This window comes from Perna viridis, chromosome 13, assembly GCF_037379345.1.
Source record: "Perna viridis isolate PV_CMFRI_1.1 ecotype Kerala chromosome 13, ASM3737934v1, whole genome shotgun sequence".
NCBI classification, from domain to species: domain Eukaryota; kingdom Metazoa; phylum Mollusca; class Bivalvia; order Mytilida; family Mytilidae; genus Perna; species Perna viridis.
In genome coordinates, this window is record NC_142457.1 from 34,068,377 (window position 1) to 34,086,825 (window position 18,449).

An 18,449-nucleotide genomic window follows, 5' to 3' on the forward strand; every position below is an offset into this window, starting at 1 on the left:
ATACTAACCTCACCATAATTACTTAAGTAGCACTCCAGCTAAGAATCATGCAAAATGACTTACATAGTTGGAAAGCCTACATGCTTTAGTAAACAGAAATTAACATTTGTTTTTCTCATATAACCCGTGGTCATAGAAGATAAAAATTGTGTAGAATGCACTGTAGAATTCGAAAGTAAAGGAGATAACTCTGTAAATGACACTCAAATACAATAGAATCTATTGGATTTTCAATGTTGATTATCTCCTAAGACCAGACAGATTGGAATGGATAATTGTACATTTCATAATATAGACCCATAAAACAACTTAATTGCAACATAAAAATATGTAGCCTTTTTTGGGGTGTATCACATTGTTCAGATTTTGCATGATTCTTAGAAAGACAGCTACTTAATACATAATATATATATATATATATATATATATATATATATACACCTCATCAACATGTTTTTTTTTCCAGACATTAATGACATTTACTGAGGAACGTAGTCAAAATAACTTAATTATAATCATTAATCATCTGCCAACACCTCAAAACACAATCACTACCTACTGTTTGTATCAATAATTCTGTATTACACTGTCAGTTACTCCAGAAACGTTTAGGAATAACCATGGGTGTGATTATCGTCTTTGTTGTGTTTTTCTCAACAATGGTTTCAACAGGTGCTACCGTGAGAAATATCAGTAGTATTCCATTGCCACTCGTGGATAAAATAGCGGCACCACTGACGGCAAATATTGATATTACTGATATGAAATCTGTTATCAAAGATTATATAGACCACGTAGTGAAGGAACAGGTTGCTTCTTCTTTAAATGAAAGTGTTGAAACAGTATTTAAAGCAATGGAAAAATTGAAATCGGAACTTCGGACACCAAAACAAGGTTTGTATAGGGTATGTAAGTCTCGTCATGTGACCCCGTGATTTCACGAGAATGGGTTCTAATCTACTATTTAAAAGCATAGAGATTTGTCATTTAGAGAGCGTTGAGTTCAGTGTTAAGGGCAAAAAACTTTCTGTGTTAAAAATACCGATAAAAATGAAAAATAACTATTTTTACATGATAAATGTAGTAAGAAAATACATAAACTAGAAGATTTTACATTGTTATACAGCGGAGTACCCGGAAGTAAACTATAAAATACAGATCGGTCTTCGGTTTTCAATACGTTCTATATCGGATATTCCTGTTAATAAAATGAAACTAGAACGAGACTTACATGCCCTATTATTTAAAGGTATAATTAGGTTTTATGTTGAGCTTGATTCAAATTTTAAATACCATAATAATAAGACTGATGGATGCTCAAATAAATTATTTTAAATCATTAAGAAGCTGTCAATAAAAATAGACCCAACCAGATGTGGTCTATCATGCTAAAAGGTCTGTGAAATTGTGACATGCGCATTTAAGAGTACTTAAGGGAACCATGATTCCAGCAGAAATCAAAAGAATGTGATCCAAGGACAAAGATTAGACATGGAAAACAGACTCACACAAAAAAAACAAAAAAAACACAAAATAACCAAAATAATACATACAAAGTAACAAAAGGAAATGAGAAACTTGGACTCCACTAAAAACTGGGAGCATGAACCGGGTGCATCGGCAGGGTAAGCGTCTTCAGATTTTCTAGAAACCCCCATCGAGTTGCCAATAAAGAGTCAAGTCCAGGATAGACGGAAGAGGAAACTATGACACGTTGAACAAATCAGTTTTAATGGTACAGATGGATACACCGTAACGATCCACGAGTTCACGACTGTAGTGATGACGTTAGGTCGCTCATAGAGCATGTCGTTAACCGCCTCAGAGGTCTCAGCGTGCTCGTCTGTGGCATGTCGTTAACCGCCTCAGAGGTCTCAGCGTGCTCGTCTGTAGCATGTCGTTAACCGCCTCAGAGGTCTCAGCGTGCTCGTCTGTGGCATGTCGTTAACCGCCTCAGAGGTCTCAGCGTGCTCGTCTGTGGCATGTCGTTAACCGCCTCAGTGGTCTCAGCGTGCTCGTCTGTGGCATGTCGTTAACCGCCTCAGAGGTCTCAGCGTGCTCGTCTATGGCATGTCGTTAACCGCCTCAGAGGTCTCAGCGTGCTCGTCTGTGGCATGTCGTTAACCGCCTCAGAGGTCTCATCGTGCTCGTCTATGGCATGTCGTTAACCGCCTCTGAGGTCTCAGCGTGCTCGTCTATGGCATGTCGTTAACCGCCTCAGAGGTCTCAGCGTGCTCGTCTATGGCATGTCGTTAACCGCCTCAGAGGTCTCAGCGTGCTCGTCTATGGCATGTCGTTAACCGCCTCAGAGGTATCATCGTGCTCGTCTGTGGCATGTCGTTAACCGCCTCAGAGGTCTCATCGTGCTCGTCTATGGCATGTCGTTAACCGCCTCAGAGGTCTCATCGTGCTCGTCTGTGGCATGTCGTTAACCGCCTCAGAGATCTCAGCGTGCTCGTCTATGGCATGTCGTTAACCGCCTCAGAGGTCTCAGCGTGATCGTCTATGGCATGTCGTTAACCGCCTCAGAGGTATCATCGTGCTCGTCTATGGCATGTCGTTAACCGCCTCAGAGGTCTCATCGTGCTCGTCTATGGCATGTCGTTAACCGCCTCAGAGGTCTCAGCGTGCTCGTCTGTGGCATGTCGTTAACCGCCTCAGAGGTCTCAGCGTGCTCGTCTATGGCATGTCGTTAACCGCCTCTGAGGTCTCAGCGTGCTCGTCTGTGGCATGTCGTTAACCGCCTCTGAGGTCTCAGCGTGCTCGTCTGTGGCATGTCGTTAACCGCCTCAGTGGTCTCAGCGTGCTCGTCTGTGGCATGTCGTTAACCGCCTCTGAGGTCTCAGCGTGCTCGTCTGTGGCATGTCGTTAACCGCCTCAGAGGTCTCAGCGTGCTCGTCTGAAGATCGTTGGTTTGAACCCCGACGAGTCATAACAAAGACTTCAAAATTGACAGTAACCGCTTTTCTACTAAGCATATGGTATTTTGGGGATAGAGTGACGATTGGTTGGTTCTGAATCATAACAATACGTCATAGTGGGATGACATGCCTACCTGCTTCTGTGAGTTGGTACAATAAAAATCCGGAATAGCTTGTTGGATTAGTAGAAAGCAGTGCTAATCGTTCTTAAATTCGTCTGACATAGGATGTGAAACAATAATTAATCAATCAATGTGCTATGTTAATTTTGCTGACCAAATCACACAAAGCATAAAGATTGTGGTCAATTTACCTGTTAGTTCAACAAATATACACAAGTACATGAAATTACATTAGTATATACGATGATTATTGTCTTCACACATTCTTTTGACAATGTTTATGGTATCCTTGATGTAAACAAATAATAAGGCATACATGGATTCACAATTGTGAAAGGGCGGTTCATCGTAGAACAGCTGGCCTAGCTTTCATCGTGTTAGTATCAAACAGTTTTATGTGATAAGGAAGAACAGTAAACTATTTTGCTGTAACGGTGGAACCAGAATTGGCATCTACGAAAAAAGACAAAAACGAATGCCATGAATAATGATTTTGGAAGTAAAAGTATTTCAAAGTCGTTTATCCTAAGCATTTCATTTACAAAAATAATTCATTTTGGCACAATTAAACCAACAAGGGTAGATAAATATTCTATTTAGAATGACTTGGCTGCCAGTTATTATACGTGATATAGAAATAGAAATAGCCTGCTCGGAAGTTAGTGCTCTTCCTGGCGGTGCATTGTCCTAACCATAGATGATTATAGCACGGTTGACTTCAAAAGAAATATAACCGCATTATATGTTATCACCGTTTTACCTCTGTTCTGGTATTAAGACCTTTTAAGCATCTTATATTAGAACAAACATTATACATGTTATGTATAGGTGTTCCTGATGATTAAAATGTCCACCAAGCTAATATATACACGGTTGGTTGGAGTGGTTGATGCTAATATATACATGGTTGGTTGGAGTGGTTGAAGCTAAAATATACATGGTTGGTTGGAGGACAGTCATAAGAAACAAAAACTTCTCTTTGATAATTCAAAAGACAATATAATATATATAATCAGTAAAACAAACAGCGATTGCAAAAAAAAAAAAAACACACATAAATACCATTCTGCAAGAAAAGCAGACAATGGACAGCACATCGGTATTTACAATTCGGTCATTTTTTGCCTATGGTATATTGAATACATCTAAGAAAACAACCGAAAAGCTATTTAAATATACCCCAAAGCATCCATGACGTAGATATTTTTAATGCTGATATAGGGAAAAGTTTGGGGAAACAAATACCGCTATTTGTTTCGTGTTGCATTTGAACTACATTTCCCCTTTCAATATTTAAATAAGGCATTTTTTCAAATATTTTGATGGTAATTTCTTGATGTTTTGAGGTATAAATATTTGGATAGTACAATCAAATCTGTGTGTTTTTGTTGTGCCGCATTTTATATATGTTTTGCCTGATTCATAGACAGTGTAGTAGTATATAGATTATATTTTAAGAATTTACAGGTTTTTCAGCACCAAGGCCCACGGACTGTAGTGAGTTAGATAAAAGAAGTCGGAGTGGAGTTTACACAATTTATCCTGATGATTCTTCAGGTTTCGGGGCGTTTTGTGACATGGATACAGATGAAGGCGGATGGACCGTACGTTGAATAATTCAGTTAGGTTTGAAAATGTGACTAATGAATGTTGCTTGTTATCATGATGATAAGTTCAAAAATATTCCGAATAACCAACTGGCAGTGAAAACTGGTTAAATGGAATACTAATTGGTATATTTGTTGAATGGAATACTGATTGGTATATTTGGTGAATGGAATGCGCCTTTGTTTTTTGTTTTTTTTTTTTTTTTTGTTGTTTTTTTATTTTTTATTTTAAGATAAAAGCCTGGTATATGTAGACCTCCATCAAAAATTTACATCTTCTTTAGATAGTTTCGGTAATTACGAATTTAAGTTATATTTTATAATGGGTTGTAGTTAAAATTGTTATCACAAAAACATCTATTCTATTCCAAAATTGTCCTTGTACGAAATGATAAACAATGCCATTCCATAATTTCTGATATTGCTTGATTAAAATTTTTATGGCCTATTTATTGCCATGTTACTTTCATTCCATCTTTCACCCATTGCCTGATTTTTACAGAGTCTGACACTTTATGCATAATGTCATTCTAACTTGATTAAATAAGTTTCCTTTCTATATTGAACGGTTTAAGAACGGTTACAGTTCTCCTTTGTATTGGCAAAACGAGGTAGTATGGACATCGGGAATCAATATTAACTAAAGTTACAGCCTCAGTCAATATGATTTCGGATCCTTGGGTCCATAAAATTCCATATTGTCCTCTACAATCTATAAACCAGGATGTTTTATTAATCGTAGGTTATCCAGCGACGCAAAGATGGAACAGTAAATTTCTTTAGAGATTGGGATTCTTACAAATACGGATTTGGACCATTGCACTCTGAGTTTTGGCTCGGTAGGACTGTATTAAAAATTCTCAACCAGAAAGCTGCACCTTGTCAAGCACAACATTCAATGAAAAAAATCCAGTTATTTTAAAACCTTTAAATTTCTTATAAAAATTTCAAAGTTATTGTAAGTGAAAACAATTTGTTTGCACAAAGAAGCCATATTCAACTGACGAAGCTTTAATGTAACATTGTAATTAATTAAGGCTTAGAATGATTGACTTATATTCTTACATAAAATCAACTTAGACAGGCCATAAATTGCTTGTACAATATTATTTCTCACAAACGGCTTTAGTGTTCAAGTACAAATTATTTCTTACTCACGCAGAGGCTGCATGTGAAATGTCTTAATTATGCAGGTACATCCAGTATGTCTAATTTGTAATTAGTAATTTGCGAACCAAAAAAGCAGCAAAGAGGGTTAGAGAAATAGATAAAAAAAATAAATAATAAAGTGGAGATAAAACATCACTGGCTATTTAATGATCTAACCTCGATTTCATGAAAAGCCGTAAGTGTGAAATTGATCGTAGGTTATGACGTCATAAAGATATTTCAGGTTGTGACTTCATTACTTACGATCAATTTTACACTTACGACTTTTTGTGAAATCAACGCCTGGTTTTGGGTTTCGTAAAGCATATCGATTTGAGATTTTCCTAACATCGTTTAGCTTTTCCTCAAATATGATTAATTTTTAGAAAGGCTTTAAAACGTTATTTGGAATCGAAATCTCTGTATTACTGGAGTCAAAGTTTTCGTTACTATAAATTTGTTAAGATTTTAATATATCTGCCATAAATAGAAAAGTTTGATGCTGACGTTTGGCTGTACTTGTCGAAACGTAAACAAAATGTGATTTGACATACTAGTTTTTTTATGGTTATGTAACAAAACTCGAAAGTTTAAGTCTGGAAAAAAAAATATCTGGGTAAAGTTATCCGTAAGGGTAATCTCCACCGTATCATTGTTAAATCATGTAATTAATGATTTTATTGGTTCTAATTGGATCTTGATAATGAATCAAATATTAATTAATTGCGTTTCGTCCTACTTAAGCTTCCTATCATTACTTTTATCTTGGCATTTGCATGCAGGTCTTGTTTTAATGAGATATTTTATTAAATGCTCTCAATAAATATTGTGTGTAAACATCCAGACTACTCTATGATCAACTGCATTGGTACTCTATTCCATGTTTTCTAGTATGCCGTTAGCGTTTTATAGTTCTTTCACAAAGATCAAGATTTATGAGTCTCACGGAACATTACTATGTAAATCGTCGCATGAACGTCATTGACTTTTATCTTGGCCGTTCTACCACGACACTTGCGCTGGACTTGAAGTCATCACTACAGACGTTTTATGGCCGTCATCATGAACTCGTGGGTCGTTTTGGTGTATCCATCTACACCATTGTAACCGATTTGTTCAACGTGTCGTAGTTTTCCCTTCCTCTTTCGTCTACCCCGGACTTGACTCTTAATGAGCAATTCTCGGGTGGTGTTTTAAGAAATGCAGAGAACGCTTACCTTACCGAAACACCTGATCCCTGTTTCCCGTTATAGCAGAGTCCGAGTTGCGCATTTATTTCCGTTACTTTGTATTATTTTAGTTATTTTATGTTCTTGGTTGTATGTATCTATTTTCTCCATCTGGTCTTTGTCCCAGGATTGCGTTCTTTTAGTTTCTGTCAGAATCTTGGACGTTGGACGTGTGTTATTGATATTTATGTGTTAGTAAACAAGATGTGCTTAACAGTGGATTTTGAATTTTGAACTAGCTTACAGAGCGAGTACTCTCTCGAGCTAGATACAGATTGTCTTTTGTCCCATTATTTGAATTTAAATAGATTTTTATAGTTCGTTGTATTGTTGTAGTTTCCCACCACTGTCCCAGATTAGGAGAGGGTTTAGCGCTCACAAACATGTTTAACCCGCAACATACTTTAGGTGACTGTTCTAAAGCAGCAAACTGTTTTTCAGTGGCAGTCGTTGTTTTTTATGTTCATTGTAATTCGTTTTACGTTTTTTTATAGATTAGGTCGATTGTCGTCTTTTATAAATAGTTTCATTTTCATTTATTTTAGGGCCTTATACAGCTTGCTTTCAGGTATTGGTTTGCCCATCATTGAAGTTGGTGTTGTGTCCTGCAGACGTTTTATTTTTCGGTGCTTGGCTTTTTGGTCGATGACTGTCTCACTGACAAACATATCACATCTCCTATTCTTATATTTTAGTTACGAATAAATGAAGAGATTATTTGTCAGTTTTGTCTCGGTTGGCTGATATAGTTACTTCAACATGCATTTATAATCTGGCGAAATCACCTACAAAACGTGGTTCACGCAATACACAATAAATGGTATAAAAATAGAATATAAACATAATATATAATTTATTTAAGAACCAAAATTCATTATTGTCGTCGTTTATTATTATTTTTTTTTTCTATATCACTTTCAGGAAACGACAACATCCACCAAATAACGTCACAAGGAACGTACATGTTAAGGATTGATTTAGAAGACTTCGAGCTTGACAGAAAATACGCAAAATATGGAACGTTTACGGTAGGACCAGAGAGTAGTGGTTATAAACTCAAAGTGAGTGGATACACTGGGAATGCAGGTAATAATAGGATAATAAGTTGTAAAAAGTGAAAAACCAAATTATTAACTATTAAGTGTCAAACTCAGTAAGAATCAGGCAGTGGATGAAACATGGTATAAAAAAACCCACACCATTCGGAAAGTTTAATTTGACTATTTGCACCATCAGAATCAAGAAAAAAAATAAGATTTTCCATATTATATTGGTCTTTTCGATAAAATTCCATTGAAATGCACTTTAAATGAGCATTTAAAGGGCAGATAACTACATCAAAAATTTCTTTTTTTAACATTCTTTTGCAGAATTTACGAATGAATCCGATTATGCAAAGATAAAATACGTAACAGTCTTTCCAAATAGAAAAGAAACATCCTTGAGTGAAATTATATTGTCAGTTCGGTGGGTTTTGACATGCATGTTTCTGATCTTTTCTTTCCCCCATTTTGCACTTGACGACAAGCTTAGCGCTGCTGCAGGCCTATTCTTTTGACACCCGGACCCGCATGGGGCTTTGTCAATGACGACTCGCCGCCAAATTAGTCTATAGAATCTGATACCTACAAATTATCTACCAATCATATAACATCATATTTCTTTGTATCATATTTGTACTTCAGGAGACTCTTTGACATATCCACACAATGGAAGTAAGTTTTCAACAAAAGACAAAGATAATGATTCATGGCACAACGACTGTGCTGGACATTACAAAGGCGGGTGGTGGTACAATGAATGTCACGCCAGTAATTTAAACGGATTGTATCTTAGAGGAAATCATAGTTCATATGCCGATGGTGTCAATTGGAAATCTTGGAGGGGATATAAAAACTCATTGAAGTCGACCACTATGATGATCAAGCGTCAATGAAAACAATGAAAATAGCTGTATTCCGGTGCAAACAAATATATATTTACTTATTGATAGTCTTTTACTTCAGACCTTGTTTAATGTACAAACTAAATAAAAACCAAGATTTACGCAAAACACATAGTCTCGAAACCTTTAAAGCCTTGTTTTATCATACCTTCCGGGATCACAAAGCGCATGTACCAATTCAAAATCTTCTGCTCCATGCTTTTCTTATTATTTTTATTATGTAGAAATATATATGCGTCTTAATTTTTATTTGTACTGTTATCCAAAAATAGTTGTTTTCTTTTAATACTAAGATCAGCGCTCTGTAAATGACAAATCTCCATGCATTTGAATGGTAGCTTAGGACCTATCCTCGTTAATTGTAAGCTGTTCAAACTACTTTTTGGATATTAGAACTGGTGTAAGGTGTTTAAAGATACAGATACATTTAAGTAGTACTCCGGCTAAGAATCGTGCAAAATGAGATATATGGTTGAAAAGCTTACATATTTTTATTTTTGATATTTTGTTTAAAATTTAACTCAAGAAAACAGAAAATAAAAGGTGTATTTTCATAGAATCCGTTATCATAAAAATATAAAAATATACAGAATGTACTGCAGAATTCAAAATAAAGAAAGAAAATCTACAATTGAACTAAAATACAGTATTAACCATAAGAATTTCTATGTTAATTATCTCCTACATGTAAGAGCCGACAGATTGAAATGAATTATTATACATTTCACTATATAGACGTATAAAGAGACTGAATAATAAAATAAAAATGTGTGTTCTTTTTGGGGTGTATCACATATTTCAGAATTTGCATGATTCTTCCAAAGACTGCTACTGTAATACGATGGCATGGTTACAGATTTCTTAACAAAATGTTTGTCATCTTAAAGAGTTTCGTTTACTCTATGTTATAAGTCATAGCTCATATTTTTATATGAGTACTTTGAGTGAATATTCATGAAACCGAAATGGCGGGAAATATATTCGCATCTCCTCTTCCTTTTGATAAATATGCCTTTATTAAACTTGGTCTTCATTTGTATAATGTGTATAGACATTTTTTTATGTGCATTGATAACATTCCACTCACTTAAAATGTTTTACAAAACTGTCAACGTATTGTAACTTTGTGGCTTACCCAATCCTTATACAGATCTACTCATAACCAGTTAATTCAATTATGATGTTTTAAACACAGAAATGTACCTTTCATCCTACAAACGATCAGAGAAAAAAAAGGTACTTACTACAAGTGCTTTGTCACAAATTGAAAGCAAGTTCTATAATTTCTCGACTAACGATAGGAAGTAATGATGGCGAATTCCATTGAGAGGGAATCCATGCAACAACCAGGCAGTGGGTGGCACGTGACAATTTTGTATAAAAAGATTCAACCATTCCATACCACAAATACATCCTTTTTCAAAATTGAAAGTTTTTGATTAACCTCAACGATTAAAGAGATATAATTTACATACAAAATATTGAAATTCATTGAAAATGGGGAAATAAATCTTTAATTTGAGCATTTTTTTTTTTTTTTTTGCATTGTTAGGTGATTTTAAACTATATTCTACATGATATATACATTACATTGGAACAAAAATTCTGTGGGATAAAACTCATTCTGTGCCAAAGGACCGATTTTCGTACAGACTCGTAAGCCTCTTAAGTCCATAATTTACAGTTAACAACATGGCGCATGTTTTCATATCGGTTAATAAGGAAAAAAAGGGTAAATAGCGTACATCTTAAAGCCAATTTGTGACAATATTTTTTTATTTAACTTCGGTCAAGGAGGTAGATCATAGAGTAAGGGAAATAACTCATGAAATCAGTTATCATGAGTGTATGTATGTATCATATTCAATTTTTCAAAGCCTATCAAGCTATAATTTGAAACAGAATGAAATCAGTCCAAGTTACTTTGATGCTTATAAGATTGATGTTAAATGCTAAATACAAACGTTCCAATAACTTGTAAGAATTGTGTCCCTTACCCTAGGTCTACCTCTTTCGACACCTATCTGAATCAAACCAGTCTATTAAAGTCCAGAGGAACTCGGTTTAGACACCTTTACTAATGTGCTTGAAGAAAATAAAACTATAGCAGGAAGTCCTTCCAGAGCACCTGGACATTGAAAACAGACAAACACAACAAAGAACACAAAGTAGCTAAAATCATACATACAAAGTCACAAAATTAAATGAGCAACTCGGACTCCACTAAAAACCCACTAAGTCATTATAAGGATGTAATTATAAAGAAAACAGTTTAAGACATCCGAATGAAATGTAGACTGCCTCGGTGGTCTCAATGTAGCCTGCTCGCCTGCTCGCCTCGAACCCCGACCGAGTCACAAAATGGTGTATCGAATTGGCTTGCCAGATACGTATACAGATCTGTAGTTTACCAAATGACACAATTATTATACTTTTAACCAATAAAATTTCTTATCCTCTCAAATATCATATTTTTCAAGTGTTTTCTCACAAATTACAAACGCATTACTACTATACATTTGTTTAATTTCTGAACAAATCCAAGGAAATAAGGATGACTTTGATATTTACTTTCGCTGCTTTTTTCTCCACAATGGTAGCAACATGTGCAACAGTAAGAAATATCAGTAGTCTTTCGTTACCTCTTGTGGATAAAATGGCGGCATCGCTGACGGCTAATATTGATATGACTGATATGAAAACTGTTATCAAGGACTATATAGACCAAGTTGTGAAAGAAAACGTTGCTGCTTCTTTAAATAGCAGTCTTGAAACTGTAACCATAGCAATGGATAAAATGAAGTCGGAACTTCTTACTTCAATACAAGGTTTGTAAAACTTTAGCGTGGGAATAGTTTTATGGTTGCCTCATCTTCAACTTGATTCTAGTCTACTAACTAAGTACTTAGAAAATACGACTATTTGAATCATTATAAAATGTAATTAAAAGGAAACGGTTTAAGACATCCGACTTGAATGTAATGTACCATCGCGGACTGACTCGGTGGTCTCAAGTTAGCCTGATCGCCTCGGGTGCAGAAGGTCGTGGATTCGAACCCCGACCGAGTCACAATTGCAAGGAAGACTTAAAAAACGGTAGTCACTGCTTTTACGCCATGTGTTACGACCGATTGGCTTTAGCGTGTCGGGTTTGTACAATACAGGGTTTGTATGATTGGTCAATCGTTCTCGTTCTGAAATGCATGAAATATCTGCCATAGGACGTTAAACCATTATCAATCAAATAATGTACTTTGCTAATTCTGCTGACCAAAAAACATAAAACATCAATAATACTGTCAATTTAATGGGTTATCAAACAATCATTTCTGCATTTCAGATAACATTTCGATTTAGATTTCATGGAAAGAAGTATGTGTTTTTCCTCCATTGTGCACCCACGGACTGATTCTTACAGAAAATATCAGGAAAATACAAAGTTTATGTAATATATATTTTAAGAAGTTAGGTCTTTTTTTCCAGCACCAAGACTCTCTGACTGTAGTGAGTTAGATAAAAGAAATCGGAGTGGAATTTACACAATTTATCCTGATGGTTCTCAAGGTTTCGAGGTATTTTGTGAAATGGATACAGATGAAGGCGGATGGACTGTAGGTTGAATAGTTCCGTATTTTATGACATGTGGCTTACGAATGTTTTCGTCTTGTCATAATTATAAGTTCAAAAACCTCATCCGAAACATTCAGTATGCTACCTACTGGCATGTGAGGTTATCTTTTTCCCAGAACATATAATTAAGTACTTCACCGTCTAAGAATTAAGCAGCATTTGTATAAGTGGCACATGAAGGATGATTTACTTTATTATCTAAGTATCATACCTCATAAACTCTAGAAATAACCACCAAAGTGTCTGTAACGTTTGCTGTTTTAAGATATTAATAGGTCAAATTTAATTGAAATGGACTATGGAAAAATGGGGGGGGGGTACTTTTTCCCTATATAAGCAGAATAAAAGCTGAGTCACTGGTGCTTCGAGATACATATAAGTAGCTTTTCGGTTATTCACTAAATATATTGAATATATTTGAGACAAATAAAAACAATTTGATGAAAATGATATGCTACCAATTGCATGATTCTTACGCAGAATGGTATTTAAAGAACAAAAGTAAAGTCAGTGTTTTTACATTATAAATTGAAAGTGAATCAGCACGACACAAAATATTCTGTATGATTTAAAACTTGAAGTGAAAACTGGTTAATTTAGATATGTAGTGAATGTAACACATTTTTGTCATGATAAGAACTACCGAGGCGAAGTAAAAACCCGGTACACCTCAATCAGATATTCACGTCTTTTCTTGCATAATTACATTTATTACCGATTAAATTTATATATTATAATCAATTTGCAAGTAAAATGTGTTTACCAAACTTTTCTATTCCGGAAGTCTCCTTATACGGAATTATTAAACTCGTCATTTTGTAATACAGTATTATTGCATAAGGTTTTTCATATCGGCTAAGTTATTGGTCCGAGGATAACCATATTAGACTGAGTCAAATTTTGCTGGCCGAAATCACCCCAGATTTGTCTCCAAATAATTTGTTGACGTCAATGAAACAATGTAATTTTAAATTTTGACGTCATCAATCTTTAGGTTGAAAGAGAATTCAGTACAAAAACAATATATATATCATTTTCGCCAATGGCGTCCACAAGTATAAATACTTCTACTGGACGGCTGAATCCGGTTTTGGCGAACTTTTATATTTTGTACTGTATTGGCATTTCTGATCATATTTAGGCTAATGTTCGAGCGGTAGTCAATAATTCCTCACATTCCTTGATATTGAATACTTATTGATATATTACAATACATTGTGCGTAATGTCATAATATGTTGATTTAATGCTTTCACTTTTATATTGAAATATCATAAAACAGTTACAATTCTCCTTTGTACTAGTCAAAACTGCCAATAACTACAAAATACAAAAATGCGCCAATACGGGATATAGCTGTCCAATACGTCTTTTTTGACTGGTTAAAATTCATATTGGCCTGGCGTATTGAACTAGTTAGCCAATAAAGGTATAATTGCGTAAGGTTTTCCATACAGGCTGAGCTATTGGTCCTTGGCTAGAAATATTGGAGTTCGGCTACGCTTCAGTCCAATATGGCTAGCCTCGCAATACCATTATAATATTAATCAATATTAGTTTGTATAGACCTATTTTATCTATATTAAGGAGTTTACAGCCTCAGACAATATCATTTCCTTGGGACCATAAAGTATCATATTGAGTAACAAAGACAACAACTGTTTATCATAAAACCATATTGTTTTCTTATTTGAAGGTTTTTCAGCGACGCAAAGATGGAACAGTAAATTTCTTTAGAGATTGGGAGTCTTACAAATACGGATTTGGACCTTTGAACTCTGAGTTTTGGCTCGGTAGGACTTCGTTTAAATATGAAGCCTACTCAAAAGTGCCACAAAAGCAGCTTTTTCAAAGAAAATTTTTAATGAAAAGATTGGGAACAAAAGACTTATTAAATTTATATCAACTGTAGTTTTAAATTCAATAAATTAAGGCTTTTTAACGTTTGATGAAAACAACTCGTACAAAACTTTTGATAATTCATTTATTTTTTGTCAACTGTCTTAGAGAGTAATCAAGGGATTCAAGTTTTTAGCGGTAATCAAAAGAATGTAAGCCAGAGACAAAGACCAGACATGGAAAACAGACATACACAACAAAGAACACAAAGTAACTAAAACCATACATACAAAGTAACAAAAGAAAATTAGCAACTCAGACTCCATTAAAACCTGGGAGCTTACTGGTAGGGTAAGCATCCTCTGCTTTTCTAGAAACACCCGCCTTTAATCATTCTGACAGAGAATCAATGTTTTTATGTTTTTTATCCATTTTCAAATACACCTGGTAGTAATATAAGAGCAAATTAAATCAAGGAAGAATAGTGGGAAGGTCCAGCTAAAGAATCATTGGCAGTATGGTGATTTGGCCTCGGTTTAAAAAAAATCTCTTTCTGAAACCGGGCATCGTAGCCGAAAAACATGACTATATCTATGTTTTCAATAGTATTAAAATTAAGTTGTAGTCTTTGCAAGAATCATGCAAATTCTGTAAAATGTGATACACCTAAAATAAGGCTACATATTTTTATTTTTGTTTTAAAGTTACTTTATAGGACTGTATGATGAAATATATAATTATTCATTCCAATCTTTCTTCTCTTAGGAAATAATCTACATTTAAGATCAAACCGTTTCCATTGTATTTAAGCGTCATTGACAGAGTTATCTCCCTTAATTTTGGATTTCACTGTACATTCTATATAATTTTTATTTCATAAGAGCACATGTTATATGAAAGACCACATGTTAATTTCTGTTTACTATGACATTGTCAACAAAATATCAGAAATAAAATATGTAGGCTGTCCAACCATGTATCACATTTTGCTTTAGTCGAAGCCGAAGTGCTACTAAACTGTGTAACTAATAATCTTAGTACAACTCTTATTGTTATCTTTTTGAATTTCGAAATTATTTTAATTGGTTTTTTTTTTTCAAACATGACTATATCGTACGACTTGCAGTTTTTTCTTCATTTGCAATTTGTTAAGTTTTAATTGTTATCTATTTTTTATTACATTTGTCATCAAGCTGCCGAGTGGACGCATAACTCTTGTTCAAATTGTTACGAATATTTAAACACATGACACGAGATTTGTATCAAACGAGTGTTGATATGTTGATATTGTAACATCGATATCATCTGATGAAATCACGTACTAGAGCATGACGTAGTACACAAACTACACATTAAACACCGGTCGTAAATTTGAGATCACAAAACATAAAATACAAGTTTCGTAGAAAAAATAATAACGCGTCAGTTACAAGACAAAAAGAACTCTGTAACAATTCATATTGCAAACATAGTTACATTAATTTCTTTTTTTTTCAGTTCAATACTGTCAAAAAACTTAACTTCTTCAAGAGTGCATAAATACGATAATAGAAGAATCTCAAGCTAGAATCTGTTTATTTCAGGAAACGACAACATCCACAAAATAACGTCACAAGGAACGTACATGTTAAGGATTGATTTAGAAGACTTCGAACAAAACAAAAGATTTGCCAAATATGGAACATTTACAGTCGGACCAGAAAGTAAGGGATTTAAACTCGAAGTGAGCGGATATAGCGGGGATGCAGGTAAATACATATCAACTTCTTGTTTTAAAAGTGATTGATTGATCCATGATATTTGAATGGCAGAAGTATTGAATTTGAGCACTGAAGTCTTGACTGGATTAAAAATACAAATGCTCGGGCACTTTATTTATGAATAAATTTTATGTTTTAATAAATTAAGTAAAGTTTGTTTTAAAAAAAAATGTAATTTATGAGAAAATTTGAAAGAGAAAAATAAAAGACAACTTAAGAAAAAATACATACAGTTTTGAAAGAAATAAAAATGGAAGTTGACAAAATTTGAAATAAAACTATTATATGCTTTAACCAATTGAAATAATAATATCCGTCATATCTGTCATTAAAAAGTGGTCTTCTCAGAATCAGTCAAATTCTGAAATATGTGATACCCCCCTCCCCCCCCCAAAAAAAAAGGCTTCACATTTTATTTTTTTGTAATTAAGTTATTTTGTTGCTTTTCCGTTCATTCCACATTCAAAATTAAGCAGTTTCTAATGTATTTTAGTGTCATTAACAGAGATACTTCCTATGAACAAGGGTCATATATGAAAAGCCACCTTTATTTATCAAAAATAAAAATATGTAGGCTTTCCACCATATTTTGCATGATTCTTATAATCCTTTCTTTAATTTGATAATGTTCGCTGTTCCGTTTAAAAATAACAAGGATATCAAAGGCATATGAAATATTCTATTTTATGTTACAACAATGTGTATAGAAAACAATGGTGGGTCAGAGTGCTCGATTTTTAGTATAAAACTTTTGAAATTTTAGCGGGAAAATGATCTCTCTGGATTTTCCAATGATTTTGACTTCGTAGGCTTAATCATTTTAAAATTTATAATTATGTTTAACCTGGGTAAACCGAACACCTGTCAAAACGAGACAGTTTTTTAAGTCCAATAAAGGTTTCCTTGTACATTTCATCGGTAAGATCTTTATGGATCTTCCATTAGTTTTATGCACACACTGTTAAATTGTTACTCTAAGCAGAAAGATTATTTAGCGGAGAGATACGTTGTGAGTAAGGAAGCGGTTATTAGGTCTGCGGAAGCATTTGCCTTCAATAAGTGCATACGATGTATTGCTTGGTGGGTGTGACATTTAGACGTATGAATATGACGTTTTGAAACCAAGTTTCATATTGTCATATATCTGAAGGAAAGATCGTTTCTTAGTTTAAACATATTTATTCAGGTACAATGTATATGAGCACAAGCAGATACATTACACACTTTTGTAAACAAACAAACTCATGGTATGATTCGGAAAGAAGCTAAATAGCTTATACAAAGGTCCGTGTCCTCGTCTCTTGACCGATCACCAAGAAAACATGTATAGTAGTAGACTTCATCGTTAATTCTAAAACAAAACATGTATAGTAGTAGACTTCTTCGTTAATTCTAAAACAAAACATGTATAGTAGTAGACTTCTTCGTTAAATCTAAACAGTCGAAATTGCATTATATTTGTACTTCAGGAGACTGTATAAAGGAGCACCAAAATGGAAGTAAGTTTACAACGAAAGACAAGGATAATGATAGATGGAAAAATAACTGTGCTGAACAATTTAAAGGCGGGTGGTGGTATGGTGCATGTCACGCCAGTAACTTAAACGGACTGTATTTAAGAGGGAAACATACTTCATACGCCGATGGTGTAAATTGGAGTACTTGGAAGGGATCTAAATATTCACTAAAGTCGACTGCTATGATGATCAAACGACAATAAAAAAAACTCAAATGCTTGTGCATGAAATACAGTCAAAAACAATCATGTACAAAGCAATAAAAACCTAGATTTAGCATAGCTCATAGTTCATAGCTCAAACTTCCAACGCCTGAATGTTTGAACAAAATTCGAACGAAAGAAGCGTCCATGTAAAAGCAAGCTAGGAGCGCCCGTTTCAAAGCACGATATCAGCGTTCGTTTAAACGTACGATGGAAGCATTCGTTTAGCGTGCGTTTGGTGTGTACGAAGGTCTCACTAACCACATCTAACGTTTCCATTACTTTACATGTTAAACAAGTAACTTTAAAAGTTTCACTGTGAATTCTCAGGACAAATGACACCTTAAAGTTGCATACCATTGCAAAAGTTATAATTCATAATAAAAATCATAATTCTAATTCTAACGGTACAATGACCGTTGAAATTCTTCCCAAAATTTACTTGAATAAAAAATACTGAAAATCAACATTTTTACCTTTTCTGCTAACTGACAGCATGGAGGCAAATTACTCACACATTTAAACAAT

The 18,449-nt window shown here is 34.4% G+C and overlaps 2 protein-coding genes across 4 annotated transcripts; both read left to right on the plus strand.

The window, feature by feature from the left end:
- The first annotated feature begins 534 nt into the window (after positions 1-534).
- LOC148600567 (microfibril-associated glycoprotein 4-like) lies at positions 535-9,016 on the plus strand. Of its 3 annotated transcripts, none has more exons than XM_088557483.1 (5): positions 535-894; positions 4,502-4,647; positions 5,393-5,489; positions 7,950-8,114; positions 8,714-9,016. In XM_088557483.1, exons 1-5 carry the CDS (start codon positions 621-623, stop codon positions 8,962-8,964), a joined length of 933 nt encoding a protein of 310 aa, XP_088413609.1. In that variant the 5' UTR covers positions 535-620; the 3' UTR covers positions 8,965-9,016. The 3 variants fall into 3 exon arrangements, with proteins under 3 accessions (XP_088413609.1, XP_088413610.1, XP_088413612.1); XM_088557484.1 differs by having other exon boundaries at positions 4,511-4,647; XM_088557486.1 differs by having other exon boundaries at positions 4,520-4,647.
- A 2,448-nt stretch (positions 9,017-11,464) lies between these two features.
- Positions 11,465-17,999, plus strand: LOC148600568 (microfibril-associated glycoprotein 4-like). Its single transcript, XM_088557487.1, has 5 exons — positions 11,465-11,801; positions 12,457-12,584; positions 14,299-14,395; positions 16,025-16,189; positions 17,671-17,999. The coding sequence occupies exons 1-5, from the start codon at positions 11,528-11,530 to the stop codon at positions 17,919-17,921; spliced, it is 915 nt and encodes a 304-aa protein (XP_088413613.1). The 5' UTR covers positions 11,465-11,527; the 3' UTR covers positions 17,922-17,999.
- The last annotated feature ends 450 nt before the right edge of the window (positions 18,000-18,449 follow it).